Genomic DNA, 22,278 nt, shown 5'->3' with positions numbered 1-22,278 from the left:
GAATATTTATTTACTATATTAGAAGCACATCTCAAATACACATAAAGCAAAATTGTATTTATTGCATGCAAAATCATTGAAATATGTCTTATTTTTACTGTAAATTTGCCTCTGTCTTTTACATTTGAGCAGATGCGCTTCTAAAAGAGCAAATACGGCATTTAAAAATATAACTGCAAGCAGTCATCAGGGTGGTTCCATTTGGCTATGGTATAACAATTATAAATATTTAATGAAATCATGATCATATATGATGACCAGATATTCTAGGGTCTGTACTGTTATCAGATGGTTAAATTCTATTGTTTGGGGTGTTGGATTTATGCAAAATATGCAGATATGTACACTGTATAAATGGGTTCACGTGAACTCATTAATATGCATGAAGGTAGTATACTAATGTTGTTTGTATAAATGGGTTCATGTGACCACATTAATATGCATGAAGGCAGTATACTAATGTTGTTTGTATAAATGGGTTCATGTGACCACATTAATATGCATGAAGGCAGTATATTAATGTTGTTTGTATAAATGGGTTCATGTGACCACATTAATATGCATGAAGGCAGTATACTAATGTTGTTTGTATAAATGGGTTCATGTGACCACATTAATATGCATGAAGGCAGTATACTAATGTTGTTTGTATAAATGGGTTCATGTGACCACATTAATATGCATGAAGGCAGTATACTAATGTTGTTTGACCACATTAATATGCACAAAGGCACATATACTAATGTTATTTGTATAAATGAGTTCATGTGACCTCATTAATATGCATGAATGTAATATATTAAAGTGCCTGTGCAATGCCCACCCTCACGTTTCCCATTTTAGATCTATGTCCCACTGAAATGGGCAGTTATTGATTTTTTTTGCTGAAAATGATTACTCGTATCTAAGTAAATTTGGGATATTTCTCGTGTTGTAGCCACGCCCACCTATCCTGAAACGGTCGACTGTTTCCAGATTTCCGACTCTCGCCGAAAGTGCGCCACCAAATGACAAAAATGTGAGAGGAAGTCATACCCCCGAGCCGTAATAACACTGGTCATTCAGTATAGTTTTAAACGATATACATTTTTCGGTCGGCGTTTTTTCATTGTTTTTTTTTTTGTCTATTTTTTTTTTTTTTGAGAGAGTGTTTTTAGTTGTTGTGTTGTGGGCAGTTGCAGTGAAACGTATAGTCATAGTGTATGTATATACACGTTTCTAATCGATCCGAAGGTGCAACATCAGTGGACGAAAGCCACTTAACGTAAACCTGGCGCAACACTTTTGAAAGAAATAGATTCCGAACCAGCCCATGATCACCGAGGTGGATTTTAGAAGAGAGAGAGAGACGTCCGGCAAGTGTTTCAAATGAGTTGACTTTTTTTGCGATCGTTATTATCGTTTTATCGTTTAGTCCCTGTTAGGTAAAAGGTAGCAAAAATTTTGACAGTGACACGAAAACAAAGCGTCGGACAAACAGGAAATTACACAGCCCTTACACACTTCTAATTGTTTTCGTTTTCGAAGGCTAAAAGTTTCTGAATTGTTTGGTGATTGGTGTTGAATGTCGAATTCACACCTCTGTTCTTTTTTTACCTCCATGCTTGCAGCTTGATCTGCGTAATAATTTATGAAATAACAATTCGGGCTTGGTCGATGTGTTTCCACCAAATGAAGTTTTAATATGATGTTATAATTATGACAATCACGCCATGGATCACGCTAACTCAAATCCATTCTGAATTTATCTGTATCTGTGTCGATCTCGATTATTTTTGTTATCCAATTAAACGCTGCTTTTAACGCACTTGCCCTCGTCGTGACCCGAGGCCTTCATCTATTTCAACAAAAAGTCAATTTATTTCCACGCGGCTGTCATTTATTTAGTAACTGTGATTTGTCGTTTTTTTAATTATTTTATAGTGATCACTATAGTCTAATGTTTAGAATATCAGATTATGTTCTCTTTTATTTTAATTTTGAAAGTTTTACTCAGACGATCGGTGAAATAAAACAGTAGTGACGTGCCTAGTAACCTGCTAAATAATGAGATAATTCCGTCTTCAAATTCTATTTTGTTCAACGACAGTGTACAAACGTGCGCCGGTGTCGGCGACGATCACGGTAACCAGCTACACCAGAACGGACATATTTCGCATCTAACTCAACCCCATGCAACAAAAATTGATACTATGTGTTCATTATGGTCTGTTCTTCCTCGACGAACAAGTACATAAGTGACAATTTAGTCAAAGACGAGAAAACTGCACAAGAAATTTGCCTTATTTACACGTATCGGCAATGCAAGCTGCCATGCGACTTCCCCTTCTGACGTCACAAAGGGAATTTCTGTATGCAAATGAGAAGCTAATGAGGAGCCTCGTTTTAAAATACACAAAAATAAAGTTGCCGTAGACTGAGTTTAAAACACATTTTTTCACTTAAAAAAATCATTCATGCTTAGAAACATAAAAATTAATAATATTTATGTATCAAATGATAATTTTAGGCGTGAAAATAGCAGCCATTTCACAGGCACTTTAAGCACTGCTGCAAATAGTGACATGCAACTAATGTTATAATTATGTTAGAGACATGTTTCAATATTTGAATATCCCCATTTATAAAAAAATTTGTGTATGACGTTTACATTACACATTCAAACATTTTCTAATATTTACCGGGTATTTCAGATGCAGAAATGCTATCCATGCTTCATGGTTATAGAATGCAGCCACCAAATGCACAAAACAATTTTTGCTGTTGTCTCATTAAATTATTATCGCAGAGAATATATGTATAATGATAAGGTTATCATAAGAATGCCGCAAAGTATGCACTCAGGCGGTACAGTAATGCATCGACCTCTGATACACCTAGGTCGATATAATCACCATACTGCCTTTGTGTATACTTTGCAGTATTCTCATAGTATTCTCTTAATTAGTCAATAATCTACAGTTAGGGGTTTTATTTCTACTTTTAAAACCTTGTACTTACCTTGTGTGCAGTTTTTACATTCATCAGCAGATGCTATAGAGTAGCTAGGATTATAAGTACCATTAGGACAACCATATTGTTCAGGTATTGTAGTACCAGCTGGACAATAATAAGCACGTGGACAAATGCCAGACTCTGTACTTTCACCACCTATAACAAAATAAAGCATAATCAATCAATCAATAACATTCATTAAAGCATGGCAGTCATGTGCTGCATCATGTTTTGTTCAAATGCATTGTTTACAAACATTTGAATGTTATACACATTGGCAGCATGAAACATTGGTATTTGCAATGTGATGATTGATAACGAAGTCAAAGGTACAATGTACCTTGGTACCTAAAGACATCAGATATAAGAAACTTTGTTAATTGTCAACAAATAATATGAGGTTATTACGAGAATACCTCAAAATATGCATGAAGACTGTATACAGCTTTAGTATCGAACGACGTGCAGCGGAGGTCTATGCGCGGTGTACTATTTGAGTGCATACTTTGAGGTATTCCCGTAATAACCTTATTATTATACATCTTTTCCTTCTAAGGAAGGAAAATGGGAATGGGAATGAAAAAGTTTAGAACAGAATCAGCGAGCTTCTTTGTGTGGAGTCCGGTCAAACCCTGATGGCAGCCATGTTTGTTTTTATTATTAGAGGACGCTTACGCGCGTAATCATTCAATATTTGGAATTCGCATTTCCTTATATAGTAGGATGAAAATACTCTGTAAAATACCGACACACTGTAACTTATGGCATTACAGTGACAGATGTATAATAATTAACTCTATACATCTATTACTTACCAAGACAGTAATGTCCTTCAGTACATATAGTACAATTACCAACTTCTGAATTGTCTGAGTTTGGTGAGAATGTTCCAGGAGGACATGGAAAGCGATCAGGAGATGGAGTCATAGGTGGACAATAATGTCCTACCTGACATGGTCGTGGTGGATTATTAACAACGCCTAATAATATAAAATATATATACAATTAATTAGAAAATTATACAAACTATAATTCATCAAATTTTATAATTTATCAACAATTATCATAAAACTTATCACCAGCTTATTTAAGATGAGCAGTTATTTTATAAGTTAATATGTGTCAGAATACTAATACTGGTGCGAATTTCAATAATGTATGTCACAATGACATGCCATGTTGTCATATTTGACTCACCTGTCCCCCATGTACAGTAATGTCCTAATGGGCATTCAGAGCACTCATCAGCTGAAGTGAGATCAGTTGCACCTGTATATGTACCCGGCAGGCATGGATACTGGTCGTCAGTTATAGTACCATTTGGACAGTAGTGACCTATTATACAAGCACAAGTGTTTAGTTTATGTTTTATTGTCAACTAGTCAATCTATCACAACTTTCTCCTTATTAATACTCATACATTGTGGCATGATACTATGTTGTGTGTACTACCCTACACATCCTGCACAGCACTAAAAGGCACATCGCATCTCAACATACCCCAAATCCATACCACACATTACTTACCTTCCATACAAGGATGGGTGCTATTATCCTGTCCACTCCATGGACATGATCTTCCACCATCACAAAGACGACAATTATATGAATGTCCGGTTTTCTCATCTGGATTGTAAGTACCAGGTTCGCATGGTAATGGTTGTATTCGTGGTTCTATTGCACTTCCATATGGACAATAGTGGCCAACAGGACAGTCAATACATTGATCCGGAGCTACATAAATACAAATTGTAAATATTAAAATGTATAAATCACTAGATATTGTTTAAATAAATTTGTCATTAATACAAAGATAAAGGTTCCAGTATAACAGTTAGGCCAGACTTTTATTATTCCTTGTTTCGCGAACCCGCTGAATGAACAGAGGCCGAAAAGGAAATAAAAATAAAATTTTATTTCAGCGTAATTTCTCGCGCCGGCCGACTTGTAAGTGCAAAAAATTGCTAAAAAAATATTATTTTTATCTTCATTTGTTTTCCGCCCGCCGCATAACAAATCCAGGTTGCATTTTCGTGGGAGTATCATGATCAAAGTACCGAAGTCTCGCGCAGATGAGAAACAAGGTTATACATGGAATAAAATTGTATTTCATTTTTTCTCTTCGATCAATGATCTCACTTACAATTCTTTGAGAATCACATAAATCTAATCTAATTTCTTTCCCGCCCTCCTCAGAAAAATTGCCTTATAAAAACTCAAGAAACAAGGAATAAAAAAAGTCTGGCCTTAAAAGTAAATAGTAAATAAATCAGTAAATAGCCTACAGGTTTTGTTGAGGGGGGGATAAAAACAAGAGCATACTATTTTAGCGAATTGTGGTAAAATGACGTAAATGTTGATTTAGTGAATTTCTCTTGTCTTTGTTGATTTCCTGTTTTCACAATACTTATCTGTCACCTGCCAAAACAAGTGCACAGTTATCCCCTCCATAAAAACAAAGAAAAACTATCAAGTTTAATAAGGAAGTGCTCCAGATTATTACATTTTCTGTGTTATTGACAAAGTGTGTGTGTGGAGAAAAAGACGTTGTTTAACCACCATTTCGAATTTATAATGAAGTAATTTATTCCACCAATGTGTAGACATCTTGAATTAACGAATTAGTTCTCTTGCTAAATTCGCTAAAAAGACATGTTCGCGAAAAAGACATGTTTTACAGTACATTGTATTTGATGTGTACATAAATATTTACATATAACACATGACAAACTTGTACTGGTGACATTCGCATGCATGCTATGGCTTACTCTTCCTCAATACTTTCAATACTGCCTATATTTATACTTCACTGAGGCATTTAATATAAATAGTCGTCTCTATGACAGTGTAATAATTAGACATGATATGAGAAAAATGCTAAAATGCTCACATGTTAAATTGCGTTCAATACTGTAAGTGCCAATGCTACATGGGTTTTGAAAACCAGATGCTTGGCCATCAGTACACCAGAATCCAGCAGGACATGACGGCCCTTCATAGTCACTAGCTTCTGGACAGTAGTGACCGGGAAGACAGTCCAAACATGCTGACGCAGAAGTTGAATTGACTTCAGGATTATATGTACCAGCTACAAAATAAAATATTATTGAAATGTTATTATTTTTAAATATATAGTACAATTGTGAATGTTAAAGTGGCATTCAGTCTTCGTAATGCTGTTAAAACTCACTACATAGAGTTTATTGAGAGGTATTTGTGCTTGTGAAAAGCGTGGATAGCGTGAAATCAGCCTGAAACAGACAGTGACTGGAGAACATTTTTTCAGAGAGCCACCTTTAAACAAAGACCTGAAGGGCAGCTACTCGGCATTGTTTGTTGTTTTTATCGTACGTGTACTTATGTTTTCTTGAGTTTGTCAACCCGGTAAACGTGTTCGACCTACAGTTAGTGATTTAGCGAAAAAAACAGTGAAGGAAACTTGTTTATTCTGGAAGTATCTGACTTGGAGATCAGTATGAGCCATGGAAATTTTTCAAGGTAAATTTTGGATTTCTAACACATGGTATTATGGCAAAATGCTTATTGACAGGTAAGAAGTAATTCACATCATCACATGTTGTTGTGTCGTTTTTGTTTTGTGCATTTTTCATAACCAATATTTTAGCAGTTTCAATTATTTTTCTGTCTTCTCATAGACGATAGGTTCAACAATCCTACCATACTTAACTGTATTTTTATGAGATAAAATGGTTATCACATAGCTTCTCTTATTTGTAAAGGAGGTAATAGGGGCATTTGTTGTATTACTGTAAAATACTTTATTTTAGCTGGAATTAATTTTCGCTGATTTTTGACGAGTTGAATGTAAAATATAAGAAAAAAAGGTATATTCGCTGGATTTTATTTTCAATGAATCATTCCTTCAGCGAAAATTAATTCCAAACGAAAATAAAGTATTCTACAGTATTCACTCTGATTCAATGCTGTGGATAATACTACTGGTGGTAACAGGGGTTTTAAAAGACTTACCTGGACAGGGATATCTTGTAGCATATGAAGTACCTCGGAGACAATAATGACCTGCTAGACATGTGTAGATTTCATACTGATATTCACCTGGCCCTTCACAATAATAACCTTGAAAAAATGAGAAAGCTTGAATTATTAACCCAACATGAACAGTATAAAGACAAACCTTGATCATCCAAACAACGATCACTCAAATTATGGATTAGTACCTACAAGAAGTGAAAAATATATATTAATCAATAATAGAGATTTGAAGATATCATCATATAATAAACAAATCTGAGATAGGTCTACCTATAGTGCCTACATGTATAATATCAAAGCAATCAGACTTGCGGTTTTTAACAAGAAGTCAAAAATAGCATTTTTTACCAAAAAATGACAAAATATTGGCTAAAAGAATTAAAGATATTGTCATGAGATGAGCAAATCTGAAAGAGGTTCATCCAAGATACCTACATTCCATGTATCAAAGCAATTGAGCTGGTAGTTTTCACAAAAAAGTTGAAAATGCAATTGTTGACGGACGACGATGGATGAACAGTTCTACTCTATAATGACAGCAGAGCTAACAAATTTATTTTCACCATAAATAGAAGTAGAACACTTGTTGAATGTGTATATCTGCAATTGTTTTTATTTGAAACTTCTTTTAGATTATACTTTTCATTACCAACAAAATTAAAACTAAATGTAATATATACATGTATTATACATTATTCATTATTTTTTGTTTGACTGTAATTTTTTAAGAGTTCTTGAACATTAAGGCCTATCACTTTTTCCTGATGCCTAAAGTATTTACAGTATGCTGGTTTTGCTTATACAGTTATTTATATAACTGCTATATATGATACCGTCTATTATTTAATGTTTAAATAAGTTGCCGTAAATAAAATTGAAGGCAATTTTTGAAAATACCAGTTTTCTATTAGTATTTAGATTCTGAGGCCTAATTTGGACAAACGTATTCATAGATAACATGATTGTGCTTTATGCTCTATTCAACCATGGCATGCAGCAGCAAAAAACTGGAACTCACTTCCTGATTCCATAAAAATTATCAAAAGCAGATACATATTTAAAAATATGTTAAAACTGTATCTCATGAATCAGTAAATGTGCCATGTTTAAAAGTCTGTATATAATTATTTTTCATTTATGTTTATATGCTATGCATTTAATTAATAACATCAGTATTATTGGGCCACAGACTAGACTAGTTTGTATGAACTATATCTGTGGTCCTCACTAGAATTACTATTATTATAATTGTTATTGTGTATATTATTTATTGTATATTTTCTGGTTAAATAAAAAACAACAATATAAAAACAACAATTATACCAAACTCTTGTCCAATCTCAATAATGTATACATGGCACGGATAAACTGGTATAAAACAATTACCGGTAGAAATAACCACAGAATTTGATGTAATATAATAATGAAATTAACAATCCCCTCTTACCTGCAGGACAAACCAAACAAGCTTCTGCTTGATTTCGGGATCCATTATTTGGATTGTAAGTCCCCGGTGGGCAAGGATAAAACGTCAATCCATCGCACCAACCGCCTTTATCACATAAACCATCACTAGGACTTGGTGAAGTTGATGATTCCGCACAGATATAACCAGCATTACATGATGTACATTTGATGGACCCCGCAGTGGAGTAGGTACCAGGGGGGCATTCCTCAGGAACTATCAACAAGAATATCCCAATATATATGATACATCAAGGGTGGATAACAAATAAGGGTTTGTAAATTAGCATACTAGAAACAGGCAGATACACACGCCCCAAAACAACACTACAAAATAGAATTTGTCTACATTGTGATTTGCATAATGTTGAATATGAAGAACATTTACTAATAGTTTGTCCAAAATACATGACATTATGGCAAGATTTGTTCTCACATATAATATTCCCAAAAACTAATCATGGAGAATTTCAATTATAATGAAAATAACAGACAGAACATCAATTAAGCATGTTGCACAATTTATCTTCATGGCATTCCAACAATGCACAAAAAACATTATTTGAATCATCCAATGAATGTCAATGTCAATATGAGTGAGTGAAAAGATGACTACCAATCATGGATATCCATCAGACTTTGATTCTAGGTTTCTATCAATTCACTTGAATTACTTGGATGCTGAATCAAGAAAAAAATATCTAAATTAGAGTTTACCTTCTCTATCTGGGCATTTGTAGCCGGCTTCACACAAGGTACAGTTTGTAGCAACAGCACCACTATAGTATCCAGAAGGACATATTAAAGGTCCACCAGTGGTTGTCGGACAGTAATACGTTGGTAAGCATGCGGTACATGTCATCTGTCTGCCGAAGGAGTAATAGCCTGGGGCACATGGGGTACTGAAATAGTGGCAGATTAAAATAATATTGAAATCAAAGAAAGCTTAGAAAGAACTCCCATGTGCTGAGAGTATTGGAGACACATTAAATATAATTTGAAATTACTTAGCTGAAAACTAATTATGCAAATCAGAAAATTAACATGAACAGATTTGATTGTAAAACTAATGAGGTCTACGCAATGTAACAAAAACTCTATGTACCAAGTTTAATTGAAATGTGATTAGAACTAAAAAAATATGAATTATTATGCTAATTAGGGAAATAATATGAACAGAGTTTTACCCCAAACTAATTAGGTTTGTACATTGTCCTAGAGCATCTTTGTACTAAGTTTCATTAAAATGGAAATTAGTACTTTAGATATCAGTGTGAAAGCTTAAAATTGGTTAATTATGCAAATTGAGTAATTAATATGTACAGATTTTAACCCACAATTATCCAGGTCTGTCTATTGTCCTACAGCATCCATGTATAAACATTCATTGATATGTGATGATTAGTACCTGAGATATCAGTGTGAAAGTTGGAAATTGGTTAATTATGCAAATTAGGTAATTAATATGCACAAATATTTACCAAAAACTAATTGGGTCTCTGCAAAATTCTAGATTCATTGAAATGTGATGATTAGTACTTTAGATATCAATAGAAAAGCTGAAAATTAATTATGCAAATTAGGTAATTAATATGCACAATTATTTACCCTGAAACTAATCAGGTCTCTGCATAGTCCTAAAGGATCTATGTATCAAGTTTCATTGAAATGCGATGATTAGTACTTGAGATACCCGTGGAAAAGCTGAAAATTAACTAATTATGCAAATTAGGTGATTAATATGCACAAATATTTATCTGAAACAATCAATCTCTGCATAGTCCTTGAGTATGTAAGTACCAAGTTTCATTGAAATGTAATGCTCACTACTTATATCAAAAGCTGAAAATTAATTAATTATGTAAATTAGGTAATTATATGTACTGATATTACCATAAAAATTATCAGGTCTGTGCAGTGTCATATGACATCTATGTACCAAGTTTCATTGAAATGTGATGATTAGTACTTGAGATATCAGTGGAAAAACCAAAAAATTGACTAATCATTATGCAAATTAGGTAATTAGTATCCACGGATTATTACCAAAAACTAATCAAAACCTAGCATTTGTTCAGAGCATCTATGTACCAAGTTTCATCAAAATCCAATGAGTGGTTGTTTAGATATCAGTGGAACAGTCATGGAACCACTAAAAAATAGCTAATTATCATGCAAATTAGTTAATTAATATGCACGAATTTTCACCAAAAACTAATCAAATCTGCGCATATGTTCAGAACATCTATGTACCAAGTTTCATCAAAATCCAATGAGTGGTTCTTTAGATATCAGTGGAACAGTCATAGAGCAGCTACAAATTAGCTAATTATCATGCAAATTAGGTAATTAACGAGCATGGATTTTTACCAAAACCTAATCAAATCTGCGCATATGTTCAGAGCATCTATGTACCAAGTTTCATCAAATCCAATGAGTGGTTCTTTAGATATCAGTGGAACAGTCATAGAACAGCTAAAAATTAGCTAATTATCATGCAAATTAGGTAATTAACGAGCATGGAATTTTACCAAAACCTAATCAAATCTGCGCATTGGCCCAGAGCATCTATGCACCAAGTTTCATCAAAAACCGATGTATGGTTCTTGAGATAGCAGTGGAACAGTCGGACACACATACACACATACACACATACACACACATACAGACACACTAACTGCAAAGACTCCCATTTTGTGCTTCGCACATGGGAGTCAAACATAAATATGACAAAACTGAGACCAGTAAAATTGATTCCACCAACGTGTCAACATCAATAACACTGACAGCAACTTTATAACACCACAACAACATTGACTGATGCTATTCCTATAATACAATAATATTCTATTAAAACTAGGATACTATACAGGCCCTAAAAATCTCACTGGGTTTCATTTGTACTTATTTTGCTTATTATATTTCGCCTACTTACTTTTTTAGTTATTCATTATTAACTTTATTACATTTTAAACACCAAATTAGAAATGTAAAATTTTCTACACGGTTGTAATAAAACTGTTATCTATCTATCTATCTATAGCTAAATGTGCAAAAGTAAATATTCAAATTTAACAATACAATGTATTGTTTTCTCCACAAATCAGTGAATATCTCTGCAACCTAATATTAAACCAAATATTCCTCTCTTTACAGTAAGCAGCATAAATGATATTGGAAACAATTATCATGTTCAATCATATTCAACATGGGTCCCATGCCAAGTCCGATGCAACTGTCATAATGCTGAGTCTTACTGTCTTATCCAATACAAATCACATGCCACAGTCAACATGCTTAGTCGCATTTAATACGAGTCCCATGCCACAATCTTCACAACAGTGGATTTGTCAAAATTTGCAGAGCATGAAAAATACATTTTACACAAAGAATTGAACATGTGTTGCATGAGAGATATTCTTGTAAATCAAACAAGCATTGTGAGACTTTCTTGAATCTCAATTTGATCTCAACTAAGCACGCAAATCCCCAGCTAATTCAATTTCCCTTGAATGTACTTACGCTGAATCAGTTGAAGTGCTTGGACATTCATAACCAGCAGGACAGGCATAACAGGTAGACTGATTGCCAGCTGAATAGTATCCATCAGCACATGTAATCTGAGTATCACGATTAGTATATGGACACATACTGCAAAAATCAAATCATACAATATATACATCAATATTTATGGTGAATTTTATCATTAAGTTAAGAGTAAAGTAATAATTATTAATGACCATACAAACCACTAGGTGGACCACTAATTCAATTAGAACTGTATCTTAAATAGGAAAACATGTTGTTTTGACTGCCATTCTTTATCACACAGAATTTTGCATACTTTATTTTTATGTATTTTCTAGCTATAATTTTTTTGTTAATTTAACAAGCGGACATATTCAACATTTTTGAAGTGACTGAATGTGGCTGTAGGGTCAATAACTCCTCAATGAACACTGAAATATTTTGACAACTTAACATTAATATAGTATATAAATACAATACGGTAATCAAGTTGCTACCAGTTGCTTGTTGCTTTCAAAATGTGATGAATTAAAAAGAAAAAATAACGATTGCTAAGGAGGTAGAGCAACTTGTTCATGAACCAGTTTGACCCATTTTTTCACAAGTTCTACCTAAATGGTCACAAATATGGCATTCAAAAAATTAACATATTTTCCCACAATAATTTGCATGCAACATTTTGCATACTTTAACATATATGCTGTATTCCTATAATTTTGTTAATTTTTGACTAAACTGATTTAATTTCACATCAGCTACAGATCTTGATCAACAGTGTTGAAAAAAAAAAAAAAAATTAGCATGACATTCAACGAGGAGTGTAAATCTCTAGCATTCATGTGGATGAATATACAATGTATACAACTGAAAATTCTGAAACTGAAATTTTATTTTTACCAAATATTAGATTTATCTGCAAATATACATGGTAAATTATGTTAAAATTTCAATAAAACAAACAGTGAGGTGTAAACTACACAATACAGCACAATAGATAAATAAATATGTCATGCAAATGAACATGTGGTCATGTGATATTATAAAGCAGCCAATCATGGTGCTGTAATATATATTATGCATACCTTCCAGGTGGGCAGACAGTACATTGTGTTTGACGTCCAATGGAATATGTTCCTGGCAAGCAGACTTCTTGGTAATCGTTATCAGTATTAGGGCATGCAAACCCTGCAGGACAATCTGTACATGTAATACTTCGGGATAAACTATATGTTCCTGCTACACAAACTTGATTATTCGTTCCATCCGTACTGCTGCAGGCTTCACCAGCGGGGCACGTTGTACATGATGTACTTTCAGCTAAAGAATAGGTACCAGGTTCACATGCAATTTCGGTATCAGTTCTGTAATAATCAGAGGGACACAAGTTTTGGGGTGATACCAATATGGTGGCAAAGGTTTTACTTTAGAACATGTTAACACAATTACTATACAGGCTACACCAGAAATTTCACATTTCCCTAAGAAGTACCATTTCCACAATCACAAGATAAATTGCAACAAAAGTCTATCCAACAAATCACTTTCGCTGAGTTACAATCAAAGAATACCAAATTCCAACAATTTGACCAAATTGTGTTTTTTCATGAAAAAACTATTATTAGTAAAATGATATGAGAATTAAAACAACGCCATAGACTGGTTTTATGTGTTTTTAGGCAATACAAGTATATGGTATGTAGATAGAGTAAAACTGAGAATAAATTTGCACACAACTGTAGTTTAAAGATGAGTGCATCACAGAGATATTTTAGGATTTTCTCCAATTTGTCAAAAAAAATCAACAAAAATTTGCAAGCTCGCATCAATTTTGAAAACAAAGCTGACCAAGTACTTACTGTGTGCTTGGACAGTAATATCCAGCTGTGCATGAAGTACATGCGATGGAACCAGCAATGGCGTATGTACCAACAGCACACACCACTATATCAGATGGAGTCATCTCCACTGTTGGACAGGCATGACCAGGGGGACAATCCTGACATACAGTTGACCCATTACTACTATATTGACCTAAAAATGGAACAAAGTATGTTATTAATTTGTTTACTTGGTAAATAACTGTTACAACATATCAACACTGGGAGCGCTATACCAAATTATGACATCATTAATGTACTGTAAAATGACTAATTTTCATTGTGTTTAAATTTCACTGATTTAGCATTTCAGGCATATTCAGTGGGTTTTAAATTAGCACATTTTCCAGTTGACGAAATAAGCAAAATTAAAACCCAGTGAATAATTAACCCTTTTACAGTAGTCAAGCTGTGTGTAAAGTAAAAATTATTTTGATGAAAACAAACATGAACCATTGCTTCTACACTCACCTGGATCACATAGAACAGGTGCCTGGGTAGCATCAGAACAGGCTGACCCTTCTGGACATTGACGACATAACAACAAGGGATTATCATTGTACCAACCAGTGTTACATGCCACAGGGGCCGAAGTAGTCACAGGACATTGGTAACCTGTACAAGAAAAAAACATACAACTAACAATCAAATCTAAAATATTTGCAATATGACAATTTCACATACTCAATGGTACCCCAATGTTGACTTTTGACCTATGATGTTCGACACTTTATAAATTAGTCTACAATGTGGTGGTTGCAATGTTGACCTACTATGTTTCTCACTTTATATATTAGTCTACAATGCGTGGGGGGCAATGCTGACCTTTGACCTACTATGTTTCACACTTTATACATTGGTCTACAATGCGGTGGTGGCAATGTTGACCTTTGACCTACTATGTTTCACACTTTATATATTAGTCTACGTGGTGGGGCAATGCTGACCTTTGACCTACTATGTTTCTCACTTTATATATTAGTCTACAATGTGGTAGTGGTAATACTGACCTTTGACCTATGATGTTCCACACTGTATTGACTGGTCAACAATGTGGTAGTGGCAATGTTGATCTCTGACCTACTATGTTCCACACTTTATATATTTGTCTACAATGTGGTAGTGGCAATGTTGACCTTTGACCTACTATGTTCCACACTTTATATATTTGTCTACAATGTGGTAGTGGCAATGTTGACTTTTGACCTATGTTTCACACTTTATATATTAGTCTACAATGCGGTGAGACAATGCAGACCTTTGACCTACTATGTTTCACACTATATATTAGTCTACAACGCGGTGGGGCAATGCTGACCTTTGACCTACTATGTTTCACACTTTATGTATTAGTCTACAATGCGGTGAGACAATGCTGACCTTTGACCTACTATGTTTCACACTATATATTAGTCTACAACGCGGTGGGGCAATGCTGACCTTTGACCTACTATGTTTCACACTTTATGTATTAGTCTACAATGCGGTGGGGGGATGCTGACCTTTAACCTACTATGTTTCCCATTGTATGCATTGACTGGTCTACAAGTTGGTATACTCAGTAAATAGTATTCAGTTCATTTAGTCATTCAATGTACTACTTATCATTTATTTTTACTACATCAAATTTTACATTTCATAGATTAAGGACAATGAAAAAATGAAATTTTGAAAAATTATGAGGTTCCACTTAATAATAATAATAATAATAATAATTTATTGAAAAAAAAACTATTCAATACCTGCAGGACATTCTGTACATGACATTGTATTTCCTAATGAGTAGTAACCAGCTGAACAGTCTGTCTTAGTAGATGTTGTACATTCTGATCCTGCAGGACATGTGGTACATGCTGTAGCAGTTGTATCAGTGGTGTATTTTCCATCAGGGCATGCCGTAGGTGATGACGCACCAGTCTCACAATAAAACCCTACGCCACAATCAGCACATACATCATCTGAAAAACAAAATTGAAATGACCATAAGATAGGTTGAGGTCACATAAAATGACCATAATACAGGTTGTGATCACATAAAATGACCATAAGATAGGTTGTGGTCACATAAAATGACCATAATACAGTTTGTGATCACATCAAATGACCATAAGATAGGTTGTGGTCACATAAAATGACCATAAGAAAGGTTGTGGTCACATCAAATGACCATAAGATAGGTTGTGGTCACATAAAATGACCATAATACAGTTTGTCATCACATCAAATGACCATAGGATAGGTTGTGGTCACATAAAATGACCATAGGATAGGTTGTGGTCACATAAAATGACCATACGACAGTTTGTGGTCACATAAAATGACCATAAGATAGGTTGTCGACACATCAAATGACCATAAGACAGTTTGTGGTCACATAAAATGACCATAAGGGAAGAGTAGGAAATCAAACGGGTGGTGCATCGTGTAATCACCGTGGCTCTCCGCGGTACACCGAGGAGAACCGCGGACTGCTTATAATTAGGGGTCTCTACCTCGGTGGCCACCGGTATCGGTTGCAATCGCAGTCGTAGGAAAGGTGTGAAATACGTACTTAACAGTTCCTTTTGTGATTCCATGAGTCTTTGTTTCAAATAGCTGTTTTTAAATCGAGCAGGTTATGAGCATCGCTGGCATGGAAATACTAAGCATATGGTAATATTATCGGCCCACATATTTTATTAATATAAAAATTCATAAGTCCAATGCTGTATACGAATTGTTGTTGTGTGAAACAATGTTGTATTTTATGCATGTATTTATCACCAATTCCAAGAGTAAAAGTCGTAACTTTCGAAGGTACGAGTATTATGACTCGTCCATACATTTCACTTACATTTGTTATACTTGAATAAAGTCTACCACATGAAAAGAATGTTATTTACGAAGTTTTAAATAGCCGAGCCTTCCTGATTCGAGCCTCTTGTTGATTTGACAACGGTGGGTATCATTAATGTTTATTCTTTGCCTGTATCGCATTACAGACAAAAAGTTCAAGATCGGTAAACAAGATATGGACAAACAAAATGTCTCCTGTGTTTCACGTGCAACATGATTATTAAAAAAAAAAACAGAGTTAAGCGGCCATGTACGTTTTATAAATCTAACCTTGCACACATAATCTTGTATTGACGTGTTTTTTTTGTTGGTCAAAAACAACGTTTTTATTATAGAAAAATTTAACATTATGCATGATATTGTATGTTATTGTATGGTTAATATTACATATTCACTTTATTTCAAATAAAATAATTCACCGATGAGTCACAAGTATTTAAAATATTTTCTCGACTTTCGTTAGACACCTGACTCCGGGACCTGACTATCTTTTTCAATGATTTAAATGCACCCATGTTTATATTTGCGCAATAATTACGAATGCAAAGCATTATCAAGTCGGTAATATTGAAATATTCACAGACCCAATAGCCCGGGTTAGTGTCCCAACAATAATAAAAATAACTTAGTTTGCGTAATTATTATAAAAGCAATACATTGCAAAGTTGAAATACTTAGAGCCCGTGCAATACTGTAAACATATTTGCGTTATTAGAAAAGCAGCACACTAAGTAAACAATGTTGAAATATTCAAAGCCAATACAGAGTTGGATACAAGTTGTGTTATTACAGTACCGCCGGATATAATAACAAATTTACAAGATCGAAGCGCGGACCAAGAAAGAAAAGGGTTGCTAAGGTAACGCACCAGTTCAGTGCGTGACTTGGGGGTCAAACTTCGGTCAACACACACTTGATGTCAGCATCGCCACGTAGCAAGTTTCGCAACGTACTTGAAGTTCAATTGTGCCCCAAAATGATGTCGACGATCACTCAATTGTCGCAGCGCATGTTGTACCAAGTCCATGATACACCCCGTTTCGACTTTGGCTTGCTTTTCCTTCTTAGTGCATGTTCTTATTCACGATAATGCGACCTCTCACCAATGTATTAAAACACTTTGAATTTATACTTATGCGTGATTATATTTTGTCTACGCGAAACATTAATCTTTCTAAACATTTTCTGAGACCATGCATGATATATATTCACAAAATAATGCGATCATATTTTATATTATGTGGATCGTTTTGTGATTTTATTCCAAGGCTCAGGCAAATAAAATAATGTCAACTATTATAGACTAGTTTCCTAGCTTTTGGCTCAGCCAAATTGGTTTAATTTTTCATTAGAACTTTGTGATCCTTTTAATTTCCCAGTTCTTTGTGTTCATTGATGGTCTTGACAATAAGTGTGAATTGCTGTGCGAGCCCACCGCGGAAGACCGCGGTCAGCCGGCGTCATGGCGTGCACCGCTCGTTTGATTTCCTACTCTTCCCTAAGACAGTTTGTGGTCACATAAATTGACCATAAGATAGGTTGTGGTCACATAAAATGACCATATGATAAGTTGTCGTCACATAAAATGACCATAAGACAGTTTGTGGTCACATAAAATGACCAAAAGACAGTTTGTGGTCACATTAAATGACCATAAGATAGGTTGTGGTCACACCAAATGACCATAAGGCAGGTTGTGGTCACATCAACTGACCAGATTGTGGTCACTCCAAGAAGGGAACAGGCAATGTGCTTACAATTTGAAACAAACTGAGTGGCATTACATATTATACATTTTTCTTTTTACTATTTCTGATTGAATAATTTTCATTTCATACCTCCAATAGCACTGTATTGACCAGCACTACACGGTGTGGCAGACTCTAAATCACATTCATAGCCTGCAGGACAATCTAGACATGCAGTAAGACCTCCAGTTGAGTAGGTACCTGTAATCAACACATATGAATATAATTTATCTAATATGACAATGACACAGAATACAGTTTAAATTGTTAAACATGTGACAATGATTGGATGATTCAAAGCATGGTGTTAGGATGCACATGTTAAGCATGTGACAATGAATGGTATCACGTTTAGAGGCACATGTTAAACATGTGACAATGAATGGTATCACATTTAGATGCACATGTTAAATATGTGACAATGAATGGTATCAAGTTTAGATGCACATGTTAAGCATGTGATAATGAATGGTATCACGTTTAGATGCACATGTTAAGCATGTGATAATGAATGGTATCATGTTTAGATGCACATGTTAAGCATGTGATAATGAATGGTATCACGTTTAGATGCACATGTTAAATATGTGACAATGAATGGTATCACATTTAGATGCACATGTTAATAAATATGTGACAATGAATGGTATCATGTTTAGATGCACATGTTAAGTATGTGACAATGAATGGTAACATGTTTAGATGCACATGTTAAGTATGTGACAATGAATGGTATCACATTTAGATGCACATGTTAAGCATGTGACAATGAATGGTATCACATTTAGATGCACATGTTAATAAATATGTGACAATGAATGGTATCATGTTTAGATGCACATGTTAAACATGTGACAATGAATGGTATCACGTTTAGATGCACATGTTAAATATGTGACAATGAATGGTATCAAGTTTAGATGCACATGTTAAGCATGTGATAATGAATGGTATCACGTTTAGATGCACATGTTAAGCATGTGATAATGAATGGTATCATGTTTAGATGCACATGTTAAGCATGTGATAATGAATGGTATCACGTTTAGATGCACATGTTAAATATGTGACAATGAATGGTATCACATTTAGATGCACATGTTAATAAATATGTGACAATGAATGGTATCATGTTTAGATGCACATGTTAAGTATGTGACAATGAATGGTAACATGTTTAGATGCACATGTTAAGTATGTGACAATGAATGGTATCACATTTAGATGCACATGTTAAGCATGTGACAATGAATGGTATCACATTTAGATGCACATGTTAATAAATATGTGACAATGAATGGTATCATGTTTAGATGCACATGTTAAGTATGTGACAATGAATGGTATCAAGTTTAGATGCACATGTTAAGTATGTGACAATGAATGGTATTATGTTTAGATGCACATGTTAAATATGTGACAATGAATGGTATCAAGTTTAGATGCACATGTTAAGCATGTGATAATGAATGGTATCACGTTTAGATGCACATGTTAAGCATGTGATAATGAATGGTATCACATTTAGATGCACATGTTAAGCATGTGATAATGAATGGTATCACGTTTAGATGCACATGTTAAGTATGTGACAATGAATGATATTATGTTTAGATGCACATGTTAAATATGTGACAATGAATGGTATCACATTTAGATGCACATGTTAATAAATATGTGACAATGAATGGTATCATGTTTAGATGCACATGTTAAGTATGTGACAATGAATGGTATCACATTTAGATGCACATGTTAAGCATGTGACAATGAATGGTATCACATTTAGATGCACATGTTAATAAATATGTGACAATGAATGGTATCATGTTTAGATGCACATGTTAAGTATGTGACAATGAATGGTATGATGTTTAGATGCACATGTTAAGCATGTGACAATGAATGGTATCACATTTAGATGCACATGTTAATAAATATGTGACAATGAATGGTATCATGTTTAGATGCACATGTTAAGTATGTGACAATGAATGGTATCATGTTTAGATGCACATGTTAAGTATGTGACAATGAATGGTATCATGTTTAGATGCACATGTTAAGCATGTGACAATGAATGGTATCACATTTAGATGCACATGTTAATAAATATGTGGCAATGAATGGTATCATGTTTAGATGCACATGTTAAGCATGTGACAATGAATGGTATCACATTTAGATGCACATGTTAAGTATGTGACAATAAATGGTATCACGTTTAGATGCACATGTTAAGTATGTGACAATGAATGATATCATGTTTAGATGCACATGTTAAGCATGTGACAATGAATGGTATCACATTTTATAACAAGAAATCAAATGTGAACAGCATAACACACATTAATAGTATAAAAGTTTTTATTCATTGTGACTATTACTGACTTTATCCCAACAAGGACCTACATTTGTAAAAATTGAATGTTCCACGCTGTATGTGTTCATGCATGAAATCATGTCAAACTGGCAAATTATAATCTGCACTATATCTTATCTACTACTAAACCATAACTAGCTTACCTGTATTACATTCTTCTTGAGTAGACGTGGACGGACACTGCATGCCGACAGGACAACTCACACACGATCCAGCAACACCATACTCACCATTACCACAATCTATTGGGTCCTGTGTTGGGTTAGTACATGACTTACCAGCCGGGCATGGAAGACAATTTGTATTGGTTGCATCACTTATCTCATCTAAAATAAAATTTGAATACTCAGTGAATAAAGGCTGCCATATTATTGCAAAAAATGTCTGTGAATAAAGGCTGCCATATTATTGCAAAAAATGTCTGTGAATAAAGGCTGCCATATTATTGCAAAAAATGTCTGTGTGTTTGAATAGGAATTACAGGACACTTTATTTTAATGTTGACAAATTGTATCCATTACCCCAAGATAAGAATATTTGACAGTTCTGACAGAGTGTATATGATATTATGTGAAGTACTGTATTTTAACTGGAATTCATTTTTGAAAAGGTATTTTGTTTGTTTAGTGAGAAGTTTTTGATGAGTTGAATGTAAAATATAGAAAAAAAAAAGTTATTTTCACTAAATTTTATTTTCACAGATTCATACGTGAAAATAAATTTCAAGTAAAAACAAGTCATTGTTAATGACACAGTCCCCGTCCAAAATTTTGTGATCTGACATATCAATTTGATGCTGATGAAGTCATTGAGATTAGATTGAAACTATTAATAGGAGATGGATTTGTAAAGAATTATGATTTAGTGCTTTTACACGAGAATTGAACATTGGGCAGTCATATTGAATCAAATTACAAAAATAATGTTCATGTTGATGTATCTATTGGTATACTGTCTTTGTACAAAATTTAAACAGAAATGTTCATTACATTCAAGATAAAGTAGCATGGGTACCATGAAAAACAAGATGGTCGCTAGTCGAATCACGAAAAAAAAATGACGTGCACCTACACCTCAATATGTATGATCATCATACCAACTTCGATCCAAATCAGCCCAGTCATCTCTGAGAAACTGCTGCGGACATGTTTAGGTATCAGAAATAGCAAATTTTATATCCAAAATGGCCGCCAGTCGGCCATTTTTGCTCCGATCATAAAGTAACTTGACGTGCATATGTAAGACATTATGTATTGTCTTCATGTAAAGTTTGAATGAATTCCGTCAATAGGTGTTCGAAATATAGCTCCGGACGGACGGACGGACGTATGTACGTACGGATGGACGAAATGAACCCAAATTAATAGTCCCCGTTTTCTGACTTCGTCTGAACGGGGACTAATAAGGTACTTTACAGTAGACAGTGTAAATTGAA

The 22,278-nt window shown here is 34.2% G+C and overlaps 2 protein-coding genes across 2 annotated transcripts in view; both read right to left on the bottom strand.

Annotated features, from left to right (window-relative positions):
* The window catches only part of LOC100377425 (uncharacterized), a 154,881-nt gene extending 138,428 nt beyond the window's left edge, over nt 1-16,453 (bottom strand). The window contains exons 1-14 of the mRNA XM_085498985.1: nt 16,429-16,453; nt 15,620-15,835; nt 14,349-14,492; nt 13,857-14,031; nt 13,083-13,361; nt 11,995-12,123; nt 9,190-9,374; nt 8,456-8,689; nt 6,985-7,092; nt 5,885-6,082; nt 4,522-4,728; nt 4,192-4,329; nt 3,810-3,974; nt 3,001-3,150 (exon numbers count right to left, since the gene is read on the bottom strand). Coding sequence (XP_085355111.1) covers nt 3,001-3,150; nt 3,810-3,974; nt 4,192-4,329; nt 4,522-4,728; nt 5,885-6,082; nt 6,985-7,092; nt 8,456-8,689; nt 9,190-9,374; nt 11,995-12,123; nt 13,083-13,361; nt 13,857-14,031; nt 14,349-14,492; nt 15,620-15,835; nt 16,429-16,453 — 2,353 coding nt within the window. The remainder of the gene's footprint in view (nt 1-3,000; nt 3,151-3,809; nt 3,975-4,191; nt 4,330-4,521; nt 4,729-5,884; nt 6,083-6,984; nt 7,093-8,455; nt 8,690-9,189; nt 9,375-11,994; nt 12,124-13,082; nt 13,362-13,856; nt 14,032-14,348; nt 14,493-15,619; nt 15,836-16,428) is intronic.
* A 2,086-nt stretch (nt 16,454-18,539) lies between these two features.
* The window catches only part of LOC146746114 (uncharacterized), a 28,967-nt gene continuing 25,228 nt past the window's right edge, over nt 18,540-22,278 (bottom strand). Inside the window, exons 7-8 of the mRNA XM_085498984.1 lie at nt 20,987-21,169; nt 18,540-18,661 (exon numbers count right to left, since the gene is read on the bottom strand). Of these exons, the coding sequence (XP_085355110.1) occupies nt 18,540-18,661; nt 20,987-21,169 (305 nt within the window). The remainder of the gene's footprint in view (nt 18,662-20,986; nt 21,170-22,278) is intronic.

This window comes from Saccoglossus kowalevskii, chromosome 5 (assembly GCF_978046115.1).
Source record: "Saccoglossus kowalevskii chromosome 5, keSacKowa6.1, whole genome shotgun sequence".
Lineage (NCBI taxonomy): Eukaryota > Metazoa > Hemichordata > Enteropneusta > Harrimaniidae > Saccoglossus > Saccoglossus kowalevskii.
This window is presented reverse-complemented; position numbering and strand designations above follow the sequence as displayed.